The sequence below is a fragment of the Furipterus horrens genome, unplaced genomic scaffold (genome assembly GCF_987537825.1).
Source record: "Furipterus horrens unplaced genomic scaffold, mFurHor1.1.pri manual_scaffold_3, whole genome shotgun sequence".
NCBI lineage: Eukaryota > Metazoa > Chordata > Mammalia > Chiroptera > Furipteridae > Furipterus > Furipterus horrens.
Genome location: NW_028327173.1, coordinates 125,821,258 through 125,841,406, shown reverse-complemented (window position 1 = coordinate 125,841,406; position 20,149 = coordinate 125,821,258). Strand labels below are relative to the sequence as shown.

The following is a 20,149-nucleotide window of genomic DNA, read 5'->3' as shown; positions in this document are numbered from 1 at the left end:
TTAGAAAGTAGCCATAGCACACGCACGATCAATGTATCAAATGACCTGCCTCTGAAAAATCAAAGTCAAATAAATAGTACTTCACACCTAAGTTTTATTGTGGATGTATCTATAAATCTATAGAGCAGGTAATGGTGACAAAGCAGGTAATTGCTTGAAAATGTAATATAAGCAGTTTCCCCTTATTTTAATGGAAGTCTTCAGATAAATCAAGTTTGTACCATTATTAGAACATCATTAAGAAAAATTCAGGTGTTATTTAGGTAAATAACTTTGTAAGTATTTTCACACATATTATCTCACTCAATCTTTCCAACAATTCTGTGAGCCAGGCCGTATTATTAATTGTATTTTAAAAATGGGAAAACTGAGATTCAGAAGAGACTTTTCTAAAGGTCATATAGAGAAAAGACCAAAACCTCAACTTAGCTCTTCTAATTCCCAATCTGAATCCAGGTCTGCCCCTAACACTGGTAAGGCCAAGGGCAAGTGTACAAATGGAGGCAGTCCCTCTTTGTGTCCCACCCTGCAGCTCTGCAGGGCACCCAGAGACCTCATGTGCATGTAGCTGGACAGTCCATCCTGGACACTGATCTATCCTGTGCCTTTCCTCTACCCAGCTGTCCCATGGTCATGCCTTGATCACCCATGGAACTGTACACACCAGTGGCACAGTCCACCTACTGAAGGATGAAGCCAAGGAAAAAGCCCATGCAAGACCTGGAGGAAGGCTTGGGACTCGGCCAAGAAAATATAGTGTTCTAGATAACTGGAACATAGTCTGGTTTGAAGGCAAGGGGCTCCAAGTGGGCCAATCCCACTGGACCTGCAGATCTCTCACCCCTGGAGAAGGGAGCTCTTTCTAAAGAGTGTACCCAGGGTAGGGGGCCCAGTTTCCCAGGCCTAAGGATTCTACTGTCCAACCTTCTCTTTTACTCCAATATAATCTTCTACACATCTAAAATCTCAGTCCAGCTTCCTCTTAAAAGGAGTAAATTCTCAAACCAATATTCCTGTTAATCAAATAAAATCTTACCTTTACTCCTGAAACAATTACTCCATCTGCTGATTTAACCATGTTTTTAAAGAAATCTTCAAGTTTCTCTTTTTTGTTTTTTCCTCGCACACTCAACTAAAAGAAAGGTAAATAGGAGTTAGCATTTAGCCCCAGTTGCTGAGCCGCCGCCGAGGACTCAGCAACCGTCCCCTTGAGCCCCCCTTGCTTCCTGATGCTCCATCCCCCCTGCCCACCTTCTCCCGCTGCAGCCTTCCGCAGGCCGTTTCCACCGAGGAAAAGGAATCATATTGTATGTCCGCTATCCAGAACCTCCACTCTTTCGACCCCTTTGCTGATGCAAGTAAGGGTGATGATCTGCTTTCTGCTGGCACTGAGGATTATATCTATATAAGAATTCAACAGAGAAACGGTAGGAAGACCCTTACTACTGTCCAAGGGATCGCTGATTATTACAATAAAAAGAAACTAGTTAAGGCGTTTAAGAAGAAATTTGCCTGCAATGGTACTGTAATTGAGCATCCAGAATATGGAGAAGTAATTCAGCTACAGGGTGACCAGCGCAAGAACATATGCCAGTTCCTCGCAGAGATTGGACTGGCTAAGGACGACCAGTTGAAGGTTCATGGGTTTTAAGTGCTTTTGGCTCACTGAAGCTTAAGTGAGGGTTTTCTTGCAATGAGTAGAATTTCCCTTCTGTCCCTTGTCACAAGTTTAAAAACCACACAGCTTGTATAATGTAACCATTTGGGGTCTGCTTTTAACTTGGACTAGTGTAACTCCTTCACGCAATAAACTGAAAAGAGCCATGCTGTCCAGTCTTGAAGTCCCTCATTTAAACAGAGGTCAAGCAGTAGGCACCTGGCAGTGTCCAGCCTGAAACAAAGCAATAACGTGATGTTTCAGCCAAGCCCAGAGCCCCAAGATCATAGGCTGGCCAGAAGCTCCTCGCTAGAGTTCCCTGCCCTCAGAGAATGTCACCACCTGAAAAGTCGCGGTGAAGCTGAGAGGGGTAAGGCAACAATGGCATCTGTTACCACTAGAGGGCGCCAGCGGTAGTCAAAGATCCCCCAACCTGAGCAGGTGGATGGAGCTTAGAGCAGCCACCTTCCCTCTCGCGAGGTGATGAGGTATCTGGCTTGCCACCAAGGTCTTTTTAATCAGACAAATCCTAGCTCTCTGATGTCCAAACACGAGAATTTGAGGCCAATCTTCTATCAGAGTTAAACTTTTGACAAGGGAACAAATTTCCAACTGTTGTGTCAGTCATGTAGCTAGCTATAGAGCTTACAACATACTAGCAACAGCTGCCCAATGCCATGTGAAGTAACAAACTGATTTTTGGGTTTTTCACCTTCAGTTTTAATGTTATGTAATGTATTTAAACCCTTATTTAAATAAAACTTGTTTTCAGAAAAAAAAAAGAAGTTAGCATTTAAAAAAAAAGATTTTACTTATTTATTTCTAGAGAGAGGGGAAGGGAAAGATAGAGGGAGATAAACATCCATGTGCAAGAGAAACATCCGTTGGTTGCCTCTTGCACATCCCCAACTGGGGATCTGGCCTGCAACCCAGGCTTGTGCCCTGACCAGGAATCAAACCAGCGACCTTTTAGTTCTCAGGCTGGCACTCAGTCTACTGAGCCACACCAGCTAGGGCAGAAGTTAGCACTTTTAAAAATTATAAATGGAAAGTAACACCTCCTTTATTCTCTGATGTCAAAATGACAATCCCAAAAGGATCCCAGTTTGTAAACTTAACAAAGTAGCAATTTCATCATGTAGATCAGTGATTTTCAAACTTTAGGGAATTAAAGTCTGGCCTCATCCCCAAATTCAGATTCAGATGATCTATAAGGCCTAGGTATCTCGGATGCTGTAAGCGTATTTAATAATTTTGTTGCAAGTAGCCCTTTCATCATACTCTGTCAAGCACTACTATATTAATATAAAGAAAACTCAAATTTTAATTTAGGAGTTCCTGTAAACATAAAATTTATTGGTGTACAATAGGCCATCCTATGATTCTGTAAAAGCTCTGAAAATACATTCTGCAAATTCTTCACTCTAAATTCATCCAAACATCATCTCCTGTCCTGTTCTTGGTTACAGTAACTTCTAGTGCAAGGGACACAAAAGATGACTTTGAGTGGCATGAATGGTTATCTAAAGGCAAAACTGAGAAGCAGCTAACTCTGACTTTACCACTTGCTGCATCAGAGTGTCCCATAAAGAACCATCCTACCTAATTATCTTATCTACTGGCATGGCTTTGACATTCACCTTTATGTAAATAACTCGCAAATCTCTATCACCACCCCTAAGCTCTTTCCTGATCTTTATTTTTAAAAATTATTTATTTTTAGAAAGAGGGGAATGGAAGGAGAGAGGGAGAGAAACAACAGTTGGTTGCTTCTCGCACACCCTCAATTGGGGAACTGGCCTGCAACTCAAGCATGTGCCCTGTCTGGGAATCGAACCAGCAACCTTTCGGTCTGCAGGCCAGCACTCAATCCACGGAGCCACACCAGTTAAGGCTCTTTCCTGATCTTTAGATCCAACTGCCTATATCATATTCCAACATGGAGATTCTGCTAACCTCACTTTAGATGAATCTAAAACAGTACTTATTATAATCTAAACTGCAAAATTTTCCTTTTCCTGGTTCCCTATTCATTGACCTTCCATCCAACCAGTCTCTCACACTCCTACATACTTCCTAAAACGCCATACCTCTCATTAAAAATAGTAAATTAATCTACAACTTCTTTCTTTCTCTCACAGCTCAAATTCTACCAACAAACATCTGAAATCTGTCTTTTTACATTGCCACTGTCCTAGTCAATGTCCTCATTATCTCTTGCCTGGACTACTATAAGAGACTAGTAGTAACATCCTTTGTCTCAGTCCAATCCATTCTGCTGCTTTGGAATAACTTTCCAAAATCAAATTTTGAGCATCTCTTCCTTACTCAATAACTTTAGAGTTTCACAATGATCAGAGAATAAAGGCCTATCTCCTTAGTATGATAATAAAGATTTTCATCAATCTGATTCAACTTAGCCTCACTACCCTACCCCCATAGAACCATATGTTCCAAATAGTTCTCAAAAGAAGCTCTGAACTTTTAGGTTCCACTGTACCCGATATGGTGTCTCCCCTCCCAGCAAAACTGCTATTCAGACTTAAACATCCAAATTAAAAGGCATCTCTCCATATAACCCTTCCAAGTTAGAATTCACTGCTCTACCTTCAGGCTCTCCAACATGCATTAATTTTTTAACTGCATTTTTTGGGGATATTGGTTCATTCATTCATTCATTCATTTACTCATTTAACGAACCAATAACAAATGTATATTACAGCCATGCATTATGTTAACTGCTTAAGAATATAAAGATGTTTAAGAGGCAGTCCTTGTTCTTAAAGTAACTTATGGTATAGAGGAAGATACAGAGAATTAAGCATATGATTAAGCATATACTGCAAGTAGTATAATGTTAAGAGGTATCCACAGTGCACTAGGGGAGCACCCAAGGAACTTAATATAGACTCAGGGAATGAGAAAGAAAAGACCAACTAAAGACTGAATGACCAGTCAGGGGCAGGTTCAATAACCCAGATAATAACTATGAAAGTCAGAACTAATCTTTAGGTCTGGTAGAAGAAGGAAGTGGACATATTCCTAATACAGTAAAGGAGTAAAACAGATGGGATTTGGTGACTCCTAATAGGAAGAGGGAGTATGAGGAGTTGTGGGTAATTTTTAGGTTTTAAGGAACTAGAAGGTGATGGTACCTTCCTTGAAATAAAGAATATAAAAGGAGGCATGTGTTTAAAGAAGAGTTTGACTAAGGGTAAAATGCAAAGGGGACATCTAAATGGAGCTTTTCAGGAGGCTGTCTAATAAATAGAGCTGGGACACAGGAGTGATATAGATTTATATGTTAACAGCATAGTAGAGTATCTGAAGCCATTGGAGCAGATGAAATTCTTACAGGGATAATTTATGGAATCAGAAATCTAGAGGAACTTCTAGACTTCTTGAGAACTCAATGAAGAACCTTGGAAGCATCAGATTTAAATGAATGGATATCTAGGAAGTAGCCACAGAGCTAAGAGGAAAACTCAAAGAGATCCCAAAGATACAGAAGTACACGGGATCCAGAATAGCTATAAAAATATCTCAGTCAAAACAGAGTCACAATGTAATACATCACATTAATAGAATAAAGGAAAAAAGCCACACATGGTCATCTCAATAGATGTATATATATTTTTCATGGTAAAAACACGTAAACTAGGAAAAGGGAGCTTCTTCAACTTGATAAAGGACATTTATGAAAAACCCACAGCTAACATCATACTTAACAGTAAAACAGTGAATACTTTTCCCCTAAGGTCAGAGACAAAACAAGGATGTCTACTGTCACCACTGCTATTTAACACTGTACTGTATGTTCTGTCCAGGGTGGTTAGGCAAACAAAAGAAATATTATATAAGGCATCCAGATTGGAGAGGAAGATGCAAAGAAAAGAAAAAAAAAAAGGATGCCAATAAATGAGTGTGGTGCCAAGGTGGGTCAGTGTTGTCGGGGGTATAGTAGCTCAGGGATTGGATTTCTGATTGGCTTCCACTCCCAGTGAACAAGGTGAGTCTCTAAGCAAGAGGAACTGTTTTGAGTTGAAATGAGCTTTCACAAAAAATGGGAAAGAGCGGTCTAAAGTCATAACCTTGTCATAAATGATGGAGCAGGCACTCTAGGCTAGGTGAAAATGAAGTAAAGACAAAAGGGTTAGTAACAAATTCAAAATGCAGGTGAGGTTGAAGAACAACTATAATGGGTTTAGGGAAAAAGAGCTATAGGACAGAGGCTATGTTTAGAATCCGTAATATTAGGATTACAACTCAGAAGGCAAGGTTCTAGGTGTGACCACTGATGAGTTAGCAAGAACTAAATGGAGGCTGGGATGTTAGATAGGTTAAATACTTAATCTACTGTTAAGGAGACTCAAACTATATCTACTAGAAACAGAAGGTGCATAGTTACATGAGTAAAGTAATACTAAATGCAATCATTCTCTATAGCAATGACCATTTCTCATACAACTAAGTGCTGAAACAAGTTTTCCCAGACCTCACAGATACCACATGGCCTTTTCAGATTTCAAGACATTCTAGCTCTACATCAATAGCTTATCAGTCCCATGACCCTCTGAAACAAGTAACAGAAGAGTACCTACAGATTTCTTTTCCAGCACCACTGAACTGAATAAAGATTTGAGGAGCAGCATTAGAAACAAGACTGAGAAAAACCTTTTATTTTGGAGCCTATAATCTACAACCTACTAATACACTTACTGTTAGTTAATTAAGGAATATTTTCAAAGCATTTTCCAGTCCACAGTCCATCTTTTTAGGCTTTCTCCAAAACACCATTTACTGATATTTTAAAAAGTTATTATAGGACTTCCGGCCAAGATGGAGGCTTAGACGGACACGCTAGGTCTCCCTCTACAACTAGAGAGGAATACAACTACTTCAAAACAAAGGATAACTAGAAATTCCAGAAAATAAAACTACATGGAAGTCTAACATATGAAGTTATAAACTTCATATGGGCAGGTAAGAGTTAAAGAGGGCAGTGCTGTTTGCGGTCGCACCTGGAGCGGCGGGGCGGCGAGGAATCCCGGATCCGTCAAGCCCCTGGCGGTGCGCGACCCCGGCGAGGAATCCCGGCTGCGGCCAAGCCCCTGCCGGTGCGCGACTCCGGCGCTGGGGAGAGCGGCCGCCGCATTGCCTTGAACAGTGAGGCCCAGGGGGGCGGGAGGACGGATCCCGGTCTCCTAGCTGAATAACTGTGTGAATCCATCTTGGACCCCCGCCCCCAAAGAAAGCACCACAGGGCTGCGAAATAGGTCGCGGACAGGCAGGCGCCGGTCGCTAATTTGTGACGCGTACACAGGCACTGCCCCCGACAGCCGGCCCAAGAAAACAAAACGCATCTGTCAAAATGAGGCAGACAACTATAGAAATCCCGGTGACACAACTCACCAGACAGCAGATAGAGAACCTGACAGATGAACAGATAAGAAACCTGTCAGAGGCTCAGTTCTGGGCCATTGTTATCAGGTGGCTTACAGAATTCACAAAAGAGCAGGAAAAAGATATGAAAGAAGCGAAAAACTTTCATAACGAAAGGAACAAAACCGCATACGAGACAGAAGGAAAGGAAATAAAATCCAGAGTTCATTTCAACAAACTGGAATATGGAGAAGGAACAAGCAGTCAACCAATGCAGCGAGAGGAAATGGGAAGCAACAATGAAAGGATCAGAAACCTCTGGGACAGCTATAAAAGGCCCAACATAAGAATCATTGGTTTGCCAGAGAATGAGGAAGATGAACTAGAACTTGAAAAATTGAGTGAAAATATAATAAAGGAGAACTTCCCAGACTTGGGGAAGGGAATAGACTTGCAGGTCCAGGAAGCAAGGAGAGTTCCCAAGAGACTGGACCCAGGGAGAACCACTCCAAGACACATTATAATCAAAATGTCAAAAATTAAAGATAAAGAGAGAATCTTAAAAGCAGCAAGAGAGAAGAAAAGAATTATGTACAAAGGGGTCCCAATTAGACTATCAGCTGACTTCTCAAGGGAAACCCTACAGGCAAGAAGAGACTGGCAAGAAATATTCAAAGTAATGAAAATCCAAAACCTACAACCACGAATACTCTACCCAGCGAAATTGTCATTCAGAATAGAATGACAGAGAAAGTGTTTCCAGGACAAAATAAAACTGAAAGAGTTCATTAGATCCAAACCACTGTTATATGAGATGTTAAAGGGACTGGTTTAAAAAAAAACAGAAGCTAGGGAGATGAAACAAAGGCAAACTAAATAGGCAACGAGAGTGGAAAAGGAACTGTGGGTACGGGAAGCATATTGGGGGGAGGTCAACAGGGAGGGGGAATGGGGAAAGGGAGGGAGATGATATAGGAATTGGGGATCAAGGTAGGAGGGAATGGAATAGACGGAGAGAGGTTGGGAGGAACTGTATGCACAACTAATGGACATAATCTAAAAGGGGGGGACAACTGGAGGGAGGGGGCCACCGGGTGGAGGGGAGCAGAGGGAAGGGAAATTGGCACAAATGTAATATTTTAATCAATAAAACACATTAAATCTGAAAAAAAAAATATAGAAATAATCCAATGTCTGTTGACAGATGAATGAATAAAGAAAATGTCATAAATATGAAAAAAAAAAAAGTTATAATGCATCATCATCTCTGTTAAGCACATATTACTTTGTAAAAACAAAAAACAGAGCAGTTAAACAGCATGTCCTCGCCTTCTCCCATAATGACTTCACTGAGTCTCACTACCTGAATGAGCAGATGAAATTCATCAAAGAACTGGGTAACCACATAAACAACTTGTGCAGGTTGGGGCCCCTGAAACTGCATGGCAGAGTAGCCCTTTGACAAGCACACCTGGGAGACAGTGATGAGAGTTCAGCTGTAGGCTGGCTTCCCACAGCCACAGGGGTGACCTCCCAGGTCACCAAGGCAGTACATGCATGTTAAGAGTTACCTTCACCTTTTCTATAACTTGTACCAAATCACCTACTTAAGTCTTTCATTTGTACCATTCCTTCAAATAAAGTAATTTGGTACCCTCCCCCCAAAGATAAAAAATATAAGTAGTAAAATAGCAATAAATACATTATCCAGCAACAACTGAATCTAAAAAACAAAATAAATGAATAAGCAGAATAGAAACAGACTCATAGATACAGAGAACATTTTGATAACTTGCCACATGGGAGGAGGGTTGGAGGGATGGGTGAAAAAGGCGATGGGATTAAGAAGTGCAAATAGTTACAGAATAGCCATGGGAATGTAAAGTACAGCATGGGGAATATAGTCAGTAATATTCTAATAACTACGTATGGTATCAGATGGAGAGAAACAGCAATGTGTGAAAGGTACATGAATCTGTTGCCTCTTGCACTCACCCCCAACTGGGGATCTGGCCTGCAACCCAGCCATGTGCCCTGGCCAGGAATCGAACCAGTTACGACAGAGTTTTGTTTCAATGATGAAACAAAAAATAATATAGAATTCTTTAGCTCAAGCACCTCCCTAAAATTCTGCATAAGGCGTCAGAAGGCTTCAAACTTAAGAAACATTAACTTTATAACCCTATTTCTTTCTTTCTTTTTCTTTAGTGTTGCCTTTTTTTTTTCTCAATCCTCACCCAAGGATATGTGTATTGATTTTAGAGAGAGAGAAACATCGACTGGTTTCCTCCCATATGTGCCCTGACTGGGGATTGAACCAGCCATCTTTTGGTGTACAGAAGGACACTCCAACCAACCAAGCCACCCAGCCAGGGCTATAACCCTATTTCTTAAGAAGTTCATAATTCAGGATGAAAACCACTGTCCCATGTAGTAACATGAAATACTGTCATTTCTTCAATTAATCTACTCAAGTTCTACTGAAATAATACACTGCCACTGAAAAAGTTTCATTTTAAACTGCCTTGAAAAATAAGAACATTATAATAGACCTTAAGCCTTTTTGAACTGCTCCCTGTCTTTTCCAATAACTCTTTAAAAATACTACTTAAATCAATTCAATACTCACATCTTGATTATATTCCAAGAAGACATGGAAATTTAAATCTTTTCTCAAAATAGGATGTGCTGCCACACGACACAGGAATACTTCATGCATTGCAACCGTCTTCTTGAATATTGCCAAATATTCACTAGAAACAATATACAAAATTAAAGGTAAAAAACTGCATCAACTAGAAAATCAATTGCAACATACTCTTTGAATTCTGAATGCAAAATTAGAGATACAAAAATATAATCCAGATCAACAAAGGTTTTAGTTGAACTGTTAATAAAATATATAAAATCCAGCTTGAAAAGACTTCATGCTAGTTAATAGTACTTATTACATTTAAATGTTAATATTTTTGGTTTTATGAATCTTTCTTTCTATGCAAGTTGATTTTAACGGTAACTACAGGGGTGTTTGATTTCAGCTTCAGAAAATGTATACCACAAATTACTGAGTACAATCTTAATGATTCAATTTCTAGATAATTACCAGTTTTAAACACCTTCGTACAAAAAAAAGTCAAAACCCAAACCTAAGTAAGCATATTTTCAACATTAATATTTTCATCTAATGAACCCAGAAACACAGGGAAAAAAGACACACCACGGAGAGACTAATTTTTGCCATTACATCAAAGAACTGTGTTCAAAATATTTTAATATCAGTAAATCACAGCGATCATACAGTAATACATGTCAGTTTGAAAACAAACAAACAACATTCAAGGAAAAGGCCCAATATTCTTGCTTCAACTACGTGCAAGGAGGATAAGTTTTACATACCAGCAAACCAGCAGGACCAATGTTGGGAGAAGTTTGATCTCTGTGAGGGTAGTCATTCAGTGAAGACAAAAAAGAAGGATGCAGAGGATGGAGGTAGCAGTAGAATAAACCCAAGGTTCTCTGTTATCCAACCCCTAACCAGACCACAAAAGAATCATGATCAGGGCCACTGGAAAACCACAGATTCTTCACTACTAATGTGCTCTGCTAATTATCAGCCTTATAAACTCTAAAAGTAAATATTTGCTATCATATTACTGCTTGCACCCAGCAATGACAGAATTTTTAAAATATCTGTCACCTTACACTTTGACAAAGAAGACCTACTTTGCTAATTTATCTGGTCAAGAGAGTTTAGCATTCTGAAGAGAAGTCTAGCAGCAGTGTGAATATATGCTTAAAAACGGAAACTAAGTGGAAGAGGAGAAAGAAAAAGAATGAAGGGGACAAATGACTAGAAAAAAGTGTGATGGGGTGATGACAATGCAAGGAAAATTATTTCCTTGTGTAAGTCTCAAAATACAGAAAAACAATATACAGCAAATTCAAAATTAAATTTGTAATAAAAGGGGAAAGTATTCTGTATTTTCAGCAAATATGCTAAAAATGAAATTGAAATGTCTCAGCTTTTCAAAGATTTAATATATTCTTAGTATATATGAAACTATTTATCATAGTTAGTTTGCTCCTATTCTCTTCCCTTCAGCCACAAGCCATAAGAAGAGAAAAGAGGGGGAAAATTATCTCCCTTTCTCTTTCACATACACACACTCTCTCATTCACACACACACACACACACACACTTACTCTCTCTCTAAAAAAAAAAAAAGAAAAGAAAGAAAAAAAAACAGGCTATATGCAGAGTTGCTTACCACATACTTCTACAAGAAATAGAAGTTTTGGTAGTATGCACATGTTAAGAAAAGATCACCAGGTTGCTAATGACTAAGGCCTTGTAAATAAAAAACAAAATAATTTACTCCACTTTAAAAAGTCATTATTTCCCTTTCTACTACTTTTTTTTTTTTTTACAAACTTTTGAGTCTTCCCATTACTAATTTTCAGAGTCTCTTTAAAACATTAATTTAATGAATTTTACAATGCAGACAATTATTCTATAATTTTCCTGTAGGCTCTGATCATGATCATTAACACTGGTTGTGTGAGAAACTTGCATCTTCCAGAAAGGGTCATTGTGGTGAAATGATTAAAAGGATGGGATATTGGAGAGCACAAAAAAAAAAAAAAAAGAAGAAAAGAAAAAGGGCATTAAAACAAGCAACAACAAAAATCACATACGCTTCCAGTTCCTGTTTCATCTTTGTGAATTCTTCCTTCGTCATGGACCCTTCTCCTTCTCCAAGCTTCTGTAGTTTTTCCCTTGAAGCATCAAAATCAGGTCTTGGTGGTGCTGGAGGGATCTATGATAACAGAACCAAATCACTAAGTTTAAAGACTATTTTATTTCTTGCAGCCAATTGTACTACAGTCACCATAAAAGACTTTATGAATGAGAGTTGGGCACCAGTAAAATCTCAAGTCAGGTAGAGAATGTGTTTAGGTTTAGAAATTAGAAATTAAAATCCTTGAGATCCTTTATACCAGGGAAGAAATATAGCAGAGCATTATTTTCTAGTATTAGAACAGTAGTTCCTAAACTTTAATCTACAGATTCCTATACAGCAACCTATAGTCCTCAAATATATATGCACATTAAGCTCTGATTATTCACTAAATATGTAAAGCAAATATGCATACCATTTTCAAAAGTATGTGAATGATACAATACAAATTTATTTTTTAAATTAATGAATTCTCAGTATCTTTATGCTATTTTTTTTTTTTAAATCAATGAATTCTGACAATAAGATCAAGCAAGGGATGTTAAAAGGGTTCCTGGATTGGAGGAGTGTACCAGAAGCAGAAAGTGCTGGCTTTTTAAAAACAGGAAGAGAACAAGACACAGATTAATTACTTATTTCATTCTATTCACCCAATGAAAAGGGGTTAAGTAAGCACTTACATTAAAAATCTATAGCAGAAATATCATTCAAGAAAGGATGTAAGAAAAAAAATTAACTTAGGAGGAAGGGCCTACAAGTAAGAACTATTAAGGGGAAATCGTGAAAATTAAAGGGAGCAGGTAAGAAAAGAGGAAGAAAAGTTAAGTAGGGGAAGGGTTAAATAAAAGTGACGTCAAGAAAAGAGTTACACCAAGGAAAACTACAGAGAAAGCATCAAGTATAGTCTGGCACACATTTGTTGATGCCTGCAACATGGCATCTACTATGTGCCAGGCATGATGCTGAGCAAAGGGCATATAAATATAAGTAAGACATAGTTTTGATATTTGAGGAGTGTTTAGTCTATGTAATGAGAAAGTAGTAAGAAAATGCCATCAGACAAGAAGATGAGGAGAAAAAGTTAGAAATAAGACTGGAAGAGAACCAGGAGCTTCTAGGTTGGTGAACACAACTGAGATGCTGGGAAGGGGGAAGGAGGGGCTCCTGGAGAGGGCCTGAAAGGCCTGTGCCCAGTCCCCTCCCATACCTTGTCCTATGCATCTCTTCCATTTGGTTGTTCCTGAGTTGTATCTTTTATATAAACTGGTAATTGTTAAAAAAAAAAAAAAAAAAAAAAAAAAAAGGCACTACCAATTATCCACCAGTTGCAGAGAGAGAAGCAAATGATGAAGGAGTGGCCACAAGGATGGAGATGGAATCAGGTCAGGAAAATTTCAATAAAACCCGAGTGTGGTCAACAGCTGAGGCACAATACCTGGTACACATTTAGTTTAGTTAACCTCTTCAACAGCCCTCCAATTATAAATGGGTTCAAATCTTGTGTGGTTTGTAACATCTCTTTAATTAATCACTAAGATAAACCTGTTACAATCCTAATACACAATAAGAATTTAAATTTAAAGGAGGGAGCATAACATACCCACACTCCCAAACAAGGCGATTCAAGATTAAAGGTAGTAGTCAATTATGTCTTGTAACCAGCAATTTTGGAAAATTACATTAGTTCATTAAAATGCTAAACAAGGCAGATAAAAAGAAAAAAAAATGCTAAAGATTTCAACACAAAGTATCTATGAAGCACCTAAAAATGGGATTAAAATAGAACCTCAACACTTACAATGTAACCTGCATAGTCTTCATTTTCAACAAAGGAATCATGAAGCCAGATAAATTCCTCATGTTGTCGAACAACGGAAAACTCATTTTGTTTAAAATTTGGCAATGAACTCTGCAAAGACAGAAATTCTCTTAAGATGAAAATTACACTAAAAAGCTTTTAATAAACATTTCTTAAGTTTACTAAATACAATGCAAGGTTGCAACCCAGTTAAAATCTTAAGAAATGTTGTAGTATCTTTAGGGAGAAAAGAAGTCAGCATTTTATAAGCATGTGTCTGCTTACTGCAGTGAGTGACTTGAGTTTTTACTACTCGTGCAATGCACAGAGTGCACTGTTAGGGCTATACACTAAATATTTCTAGGATACAGAATTGCACTTTGTGCCTCCATTTCTTTTTGAAAAGAACTTTAAATTTTGTTTTTCAATTACTGTTTGCATTCAGTATCATTCTGTATTAGTTTTAGGTGTACAGCATAGTGGTTAAACAATCATATCCTTTACAGTGTCCCCCCTGCCCCCCATATTTCCAGTGCCCACCTGACACTAAAAAGTTATTACAATATTATTGGCTATATTCCCTATGCTGTAGTTTATGTCCCTGTAACTATTTTGTAACCACGAATTTGTACCTCTTAAATCCCTTTACTTTTTCACCCAGTCTCTCATCCCCTTTCCCTCTGGCAACCATCAGTCTGCTCTGTGTCTATGATTCTCTTTCAATTTTGCTTGTTTACTTTGTTCTTTAGATTCCACATATAAGAGAAATCACATTTATTTGTCTTTCTCCACTGACTTATTTTACTTTGCATAATATCCTCTAGATCCATCCATGCTGTCCCAAACAGTAAGATTTCATTGCACTTTTACGATTCAATATTAACGTTAAATCTTTAAAAAGTGCATTTCCCTAAAACTTTTTTTGTTAAAATAGCAAGTGAATTATAAACTAAAAAAAGAGCCTCTTTCTAATTATGTTCAAAACCAAACTTCCAATCACTGTTATTACATATGTAACATTAGCACAATAAACAGATGAAATAATACAAGTACAAAATCACATTTACCTTTGTGTGAACAGTGAATTTTACTTTATCTCTCTCACTAAGAGCATCAGAAATGTCCACCTGCAGAGCAGCATCACTTTGAAGATCTACATTTATTGCTTTAAGCTAGAAGAAAATAATATCTTAATGAAAATTCTGTGGGTTTAATTATTTCATTCTTTTCCCAGATAAGACCATGCAAAAACAAAACTAAAGCAACAAAAGAACCTTAAATCTAAAAAATACTCTAGTTCATTTAATCTACATACATATTGTGGGACAGTTACTTTGGGTATGTTACTATCTTAACTAATTTTCATTCTATACCACTCAACCATGTTTTGCATGAGTCAATATATTAACTATGATTGATTCATTAGTTCTACCCCTAAAGTAAACTATTTTTCAAGAAGATTGTTCATTAAAGTTCAAATGTTCTAAAATTAAGGAATATACCTACTTTTAAGGGCAAGAAAAAAAAAGTTTTAATGGACAAAAATTTTAACTCTATTCCTTATTTTAATTCAGAAATATACAATGAAACTATTAACTATAAATATATTATATATGTAAAATGCTAAGAAATGCTAACATATAGCACTCAATAACGCCTGTAATATGAATTAAATTGCGCATCTTATTCTCTAAGCTTTAGTACATTAGAAAAATTGGATATAGTATCTATTTAGTGCTTCTATCTACTGGTCTATGAAAACACTTTTCCACTTATAATTCTTAAATTTTAAACAAATAAGCATTCTAACATGGTTGGGTAATTTGGAGACTTACAAAAGAATCAAATACACTAAAATAGAAAATAAGTCTCAGCTAGCTGCAAAGATGTAAAATGTTTAAAGTCTAATGAACTAGCCTGCTTCAATTACTCCAGTTGTAAAACCCCGAACTTAACTTTGCCAGTCTCACCTGGTCATTAGCATTTCAAATTTCATTTACACTGTAAATGGAAAAATGCTGAAAACAAAATTGTTCATAATCTACAATCACAATTATATTTTTAAAAATGTATATATAAATGGCTTATAGGAAATACAACAAAATGTGAATAGTAGTGGATTTTCTTCTTTGTATATTCCTTTATTCTCTCAATTGTCCAAAATTACTTTTATAAATAGGCAAAAAGCCTTCTTTAAACAGAAATTTTGCAATTTAGTAGATTAATTTTGTGCAGTTTTTCATTAAATAGGGTTAACTTTATTAGTAATGAAAAAGTAACATACTATTTCATTTTTGCACTACTGGTTTTAGACTGAGTAGACATGTTTTTAAAAATAAATACCATTACATAAAACTTAAGAGTCACAGAAGAAATTAATCACTATTTAAATTGCATGATACTATCTCTGATGGCATTTGACTGATAACTTCAGTAAGTTTAAGTTAAATTTCTATCAGTATTATTTTTTAGGGCTGACACATTGCAAAGTTTTGTATTTTTTCTTAAATTTCATTGTTCATGCTATTACAGTTGCTTCCAATCCCCCATCCCCATTGTCCACCTTCACCCAGCCCATTTAAAAGTGATGTTTAAAAAACCTGTTATTGTACTCATTGCTACATGTAGCTCACTGTCTGACAAAAGAAATGAAGTGAAAGGTTGGCTGGAATTACAAAGAAGTTTTTTTCTTCCATTTTTCAATTCTCATTGCCTCTCCAATATTGGAAACATTAGAGAAGACTTTGTTCTTTGTTTTTTGTGCTTCTATTTAGTCTTACTTATCCTGGCTGGTTTGGCTCAGTGGATTGAGCGTCGGCCTGCGAGCTAAGTGTCGCTGGTTCGATCTTCCAGTCAGGGCACATCAGAGAAGGAAAACTCTGACTCCAAAAAACCTCCGCTGCCTTGCGGCATACCTCTTCAGGGGAAAGGCTAAGGGAGTAAACCCCAACAGAAAATCCGCAGCCGGAGTCCCTAAGGCGGTTTGACGTTGTAGTCAACACCGGCAACTCCTGCCGCGCACCTGAAGCCAAGCTGTATTGACTCCGTCTTTCCCTTGGATCCTTCAGCTGCGAAGAGAGGGGGGGTCTGCTGCATGGGCAACAGCAGACCCTCCATATCACCCTGCCCAGGCTCTGTAGCTTCAGCTTCACTGGAGAGGACACTCCAGCGTCATCGCAAGATGTCGATTCAACACAGGAGACAGATACCGTGTCACTCCCGAGTCGGACTGCACAACCATTCTCGGCGGTGCAGATATACTCTTAAGAAGCTACACCATCGTCTCTCGAGACGGACGGCTGCCGACGACGATTTAGTCTTACTTAGGTCTTCATACTGTCCTTCCTACTTGTTCTCCAATTCATTACCATAATTCTAGTTTAAGAAACCTCTTTCCTTTTTTCTATTTATTCATATTCAGGCTCCCCCCAGAACAGCCACATACAAATCCCTGGAACCTTGTGGATGTTACCTTATTCGGTAAAAAAGGACTTTTGCAGGTGAGATTAACTTAAGGATTTGGGGATTTATAAAAAGGAGTTATAAAGCCAGCCAATATAATAAAATAATCCCCACATCAATGCAAAAATTTCACTGAAAGCTAAATCTGCCATCATATTTCTTCAATTGTAGATGCATATTTTTCACATTTTAACATATCTGAAATAGAAATGTCTTGCAATTGATGACAAATTACAGCTGAACTGGCATTTTTTTTCTTAGTGGTACATAAAAAAATATATCTTCCAATAAACTGCACACTAGATTTGATAAATATATTGTATATTTAGTGTTTATTACACAAAAGGTACGGCAGATTTTTTTTGTTTAAAGAAAAATCAGTAATTTTACAGTTTTTTAAAAAATTTTATTTATTTTTAGAAAGAGGGGAAGGAAGGGAGAAAGAGAGGGAGAGAAATAGCAATGTGTGTTTGCCTCTTGCACACCCCCAACTGGGGACCTGTCCTGCAACCCAGGCATGTGCCCTCATCGGGAATTGAACTGGTGACTTTTTTTTGGTTTGCAGGCCAGTGCTAACTCAGCCCACTGAGCCACACCAGCCAGGTCGAGCGTTTGTATTTGGGGGGAAAAAAAATCAAAGCAAAGAACTTGTGATTCACCAACATTTAATTAATTTTCTGCAACTAGCAAGGTCAGTTTCTCTGAGGAAATTCTAATTAGACTACATTCTCTCATTTAATCCTTATCTGGGCCAATAAACATTGTACTTTCTTTTGCCACAGACCGACTAGGTTAAACATTTATGTGTGTTGACCCATACCATGAAAGGCTGTGGGTTTGATTTCCAGTCAGGGTACATGTCTAGGTTGCAAGTTTAATCCCCAGTCAGGGAGCCTATGAGAAGCAGCCAATTGACGTTTCACTGTTACATGGATGTTTTCTCTCTCCTCCCCCCTGCTCTCTCTCTAAAACCAATGAAAAAATGTCCTCAGGTGAGTATTAAAATTTTTTTTAAAAAAACTAGAAGAGAAAATGGATTAAGCAACACAAATACAATAACTTTAGAAAAATAATTTAAAGACACTGTCCTATTGTCACTATCAACAATTATTTAGTAAAGAAGATATTCACTACTAGTGTACTACACTGACTCATTTACTATAAAGAATCTACCTTAGACCCATTCCTAAAATTAGTTGTTTATCTTTTGCCAGAAAAGCAAATGTATAGAGATGGATGGATGACGGATGGAAAAAAATGAAGAAAAATAACTTTATGACATTAGCCCCCCAATTGGTCTCTTGCTTCTGCCCTTCTCCCTTTTCAGTCTATTCCTTACAGAGCCATGAGTACAATACCATTAAACTAGAACTCATTCTTCTCAAAATCTAAGAGTTCCTGCTGGGGAAAGCCAAAGTCCTCACAGTGGCTCACCAGGCCCTATATAATCTGCAACTGACATGGTCTCTGACTAACCTACTATTCCTCTTGCTCATATGGCCTCATTGTTGTCCCTTGAATACATAAGACATGCTGCCGCCTCAGGAGTCTTTGCACTTACTGTTCCCTCTACCTGGAACATTCTGCCCCCAGACACCTATCTGCATGGCTCACTTCCTAAGTCTTTACTGAAATGCCACTTCATGAAGGCTTTGCTTGGCCACTCTATCTTAAAACTGCAACTCACGCCCCCCTACCCTGCCCCAACAATCCCTATCGCTTCCTTATTTTTTTTCATAGCACTTGTTCGCCAACCACTGTATTCTATATATTGTTTTTAATGATCCCCCCTGACTAAAATATCAGTTCTATGGGAACAAAGATTTTTTTGTTTTGTTCACTGCTATATTCCCAGAGGCAGCCCTCAGCAAATATCTGTTGAATGGAAAAGAAGAGTAGAAAGAAAGGTGGTAATCACAAGGCTAAGAAACTGTTTTCAGGTAAAGATACAATCAAATTAAAAACTCCATGAGACAGACAGAAGTATATTCCGTTAAGTTCACTAATTCAGGTCAAGTTTTAAATCTCTTTAACTCCTAGATAGTTATGATTTTGGAAGCCCTGTAATATATCATTTACATTATTACTATTACCCTATGTCCTGCAGACCCAGCAGTCAAATCAATGATTTACTACACATACATTTTCTGGACACTGGCATTTGCAACCAGATTTCCTCTCATATACCATACCAGATACAACAAAACATTACTAGAGTGACACGACAGGCCACTCTGATGTCTTTCTTGATGGTCTCATCAACACCCATTGCTCTTTTGCCATAACTGACTTGCAAATTCCCACCGTTAAGATCAATTCAACCATCAACTTTGCTTTTACATTTTGAGAAGCCGAAGGTGGCTAGAGAAAAGTCACAACTGGCATCTGCAACCAGATTTCCTCTCACAAAGCATACCAGAAACAATAAAACATTACTAGGGTAGTTCTAATGATATCTAGCTATGCATTCCCTCCAAGTCAAAGTTATGTTACTGGTAGTATAACCCTTTACTTCTTAGACAATATAACTCATGTGCTTTTATTCAATAACCATTTAAAAAATTTTGTTTAAGTGTATTTTATGTTAAGGTACTTCCATTTTTTCCCCTTTGCTCCCCTCTGCCCAGTACCCCCTTTCCCTCCCGCAATCCCACTCCCTAGTTCATGTCCATGGGTTGTGCATATAAGTTCTTTGGCTTCACCCTATACTATATTATTAACTTCCTCCTGTCTATTTTGTACCAACCAATTGTGCTTTTTAATCCCTGCACCATAACCTCATTTCTCCCTTTCCCCCCTCCCAGCTGATAACCCTCCAAATGACCCCCATACCCATGATTCTGTTCCTATTCTGGTTTGCTTAAATTTTTTTATTTTTTAGATTCAGTTGTTGATAGATGTGAGTTTGTTATTTTAGTGTGCGTAGTTTTGATCTTCTTTTTCTTAAGTAAGTCCCTTTGACATTTCATATAATGGCTTGGTGATGATGAACTCCTTTAGCTTTACCTTGTCTGGAAAGCACTTCATCTTCCCCTCTATTCCAAAAGATAGCCTTGCTGGATACAGTAATCCTGGTTGCAGGTTGCCTTTCATCATATTGAATACCGCTTG

General features: G+C 37.9%; 1 protein-coding gene and 1 pseudogene across 1 annotated transcript in view; one reads left to right on the top strand and one right to left on the bottom strand.

Annotated features, from left to right (window-relative positions):
- The window catches only part of SNX6 (sorting nexin 6), a 52,312-nt gene that overhangs the window by 24,664 nt on the left and 7,499 nt on the right, over nucleotides 1–20,149 (bottom strand). The window contains exons 3-7 of the mRNA XM_090270148.1: nucleotides 14,644–14,748; nucleotides 13,577–13,687; nucleotides 11,735–11,856; nucleotides 9,669–9,792; nucleotides 1,037–1,132 (exon numbers count right to left, since the gene is read on the bottom strand). Coding sequence (XP_090126274.1) covers nucleotides 1,037–1,132; nucleotides 9,669–9,792; nucleotides 11,735–11,856; nucleotides 13,577–13,687; nucleotides 14,644–14,748 — 558 coding nt within the window. The remainder of the gene's footprint in view (nucleotides 1–1,036; nucleotides 1,133–9,668; nucleotides 9,793–11,734; nucleotides 11,857–13,576; nucleotides 13,688–14,643; nucleotides 14,749–20,149) is intronic.
- On the top strand, nucleotides 1,273–2,265 carry LOC150015892 (eukaryotic translation initiation factor 1 pseudogene; annotated as a pseudogene).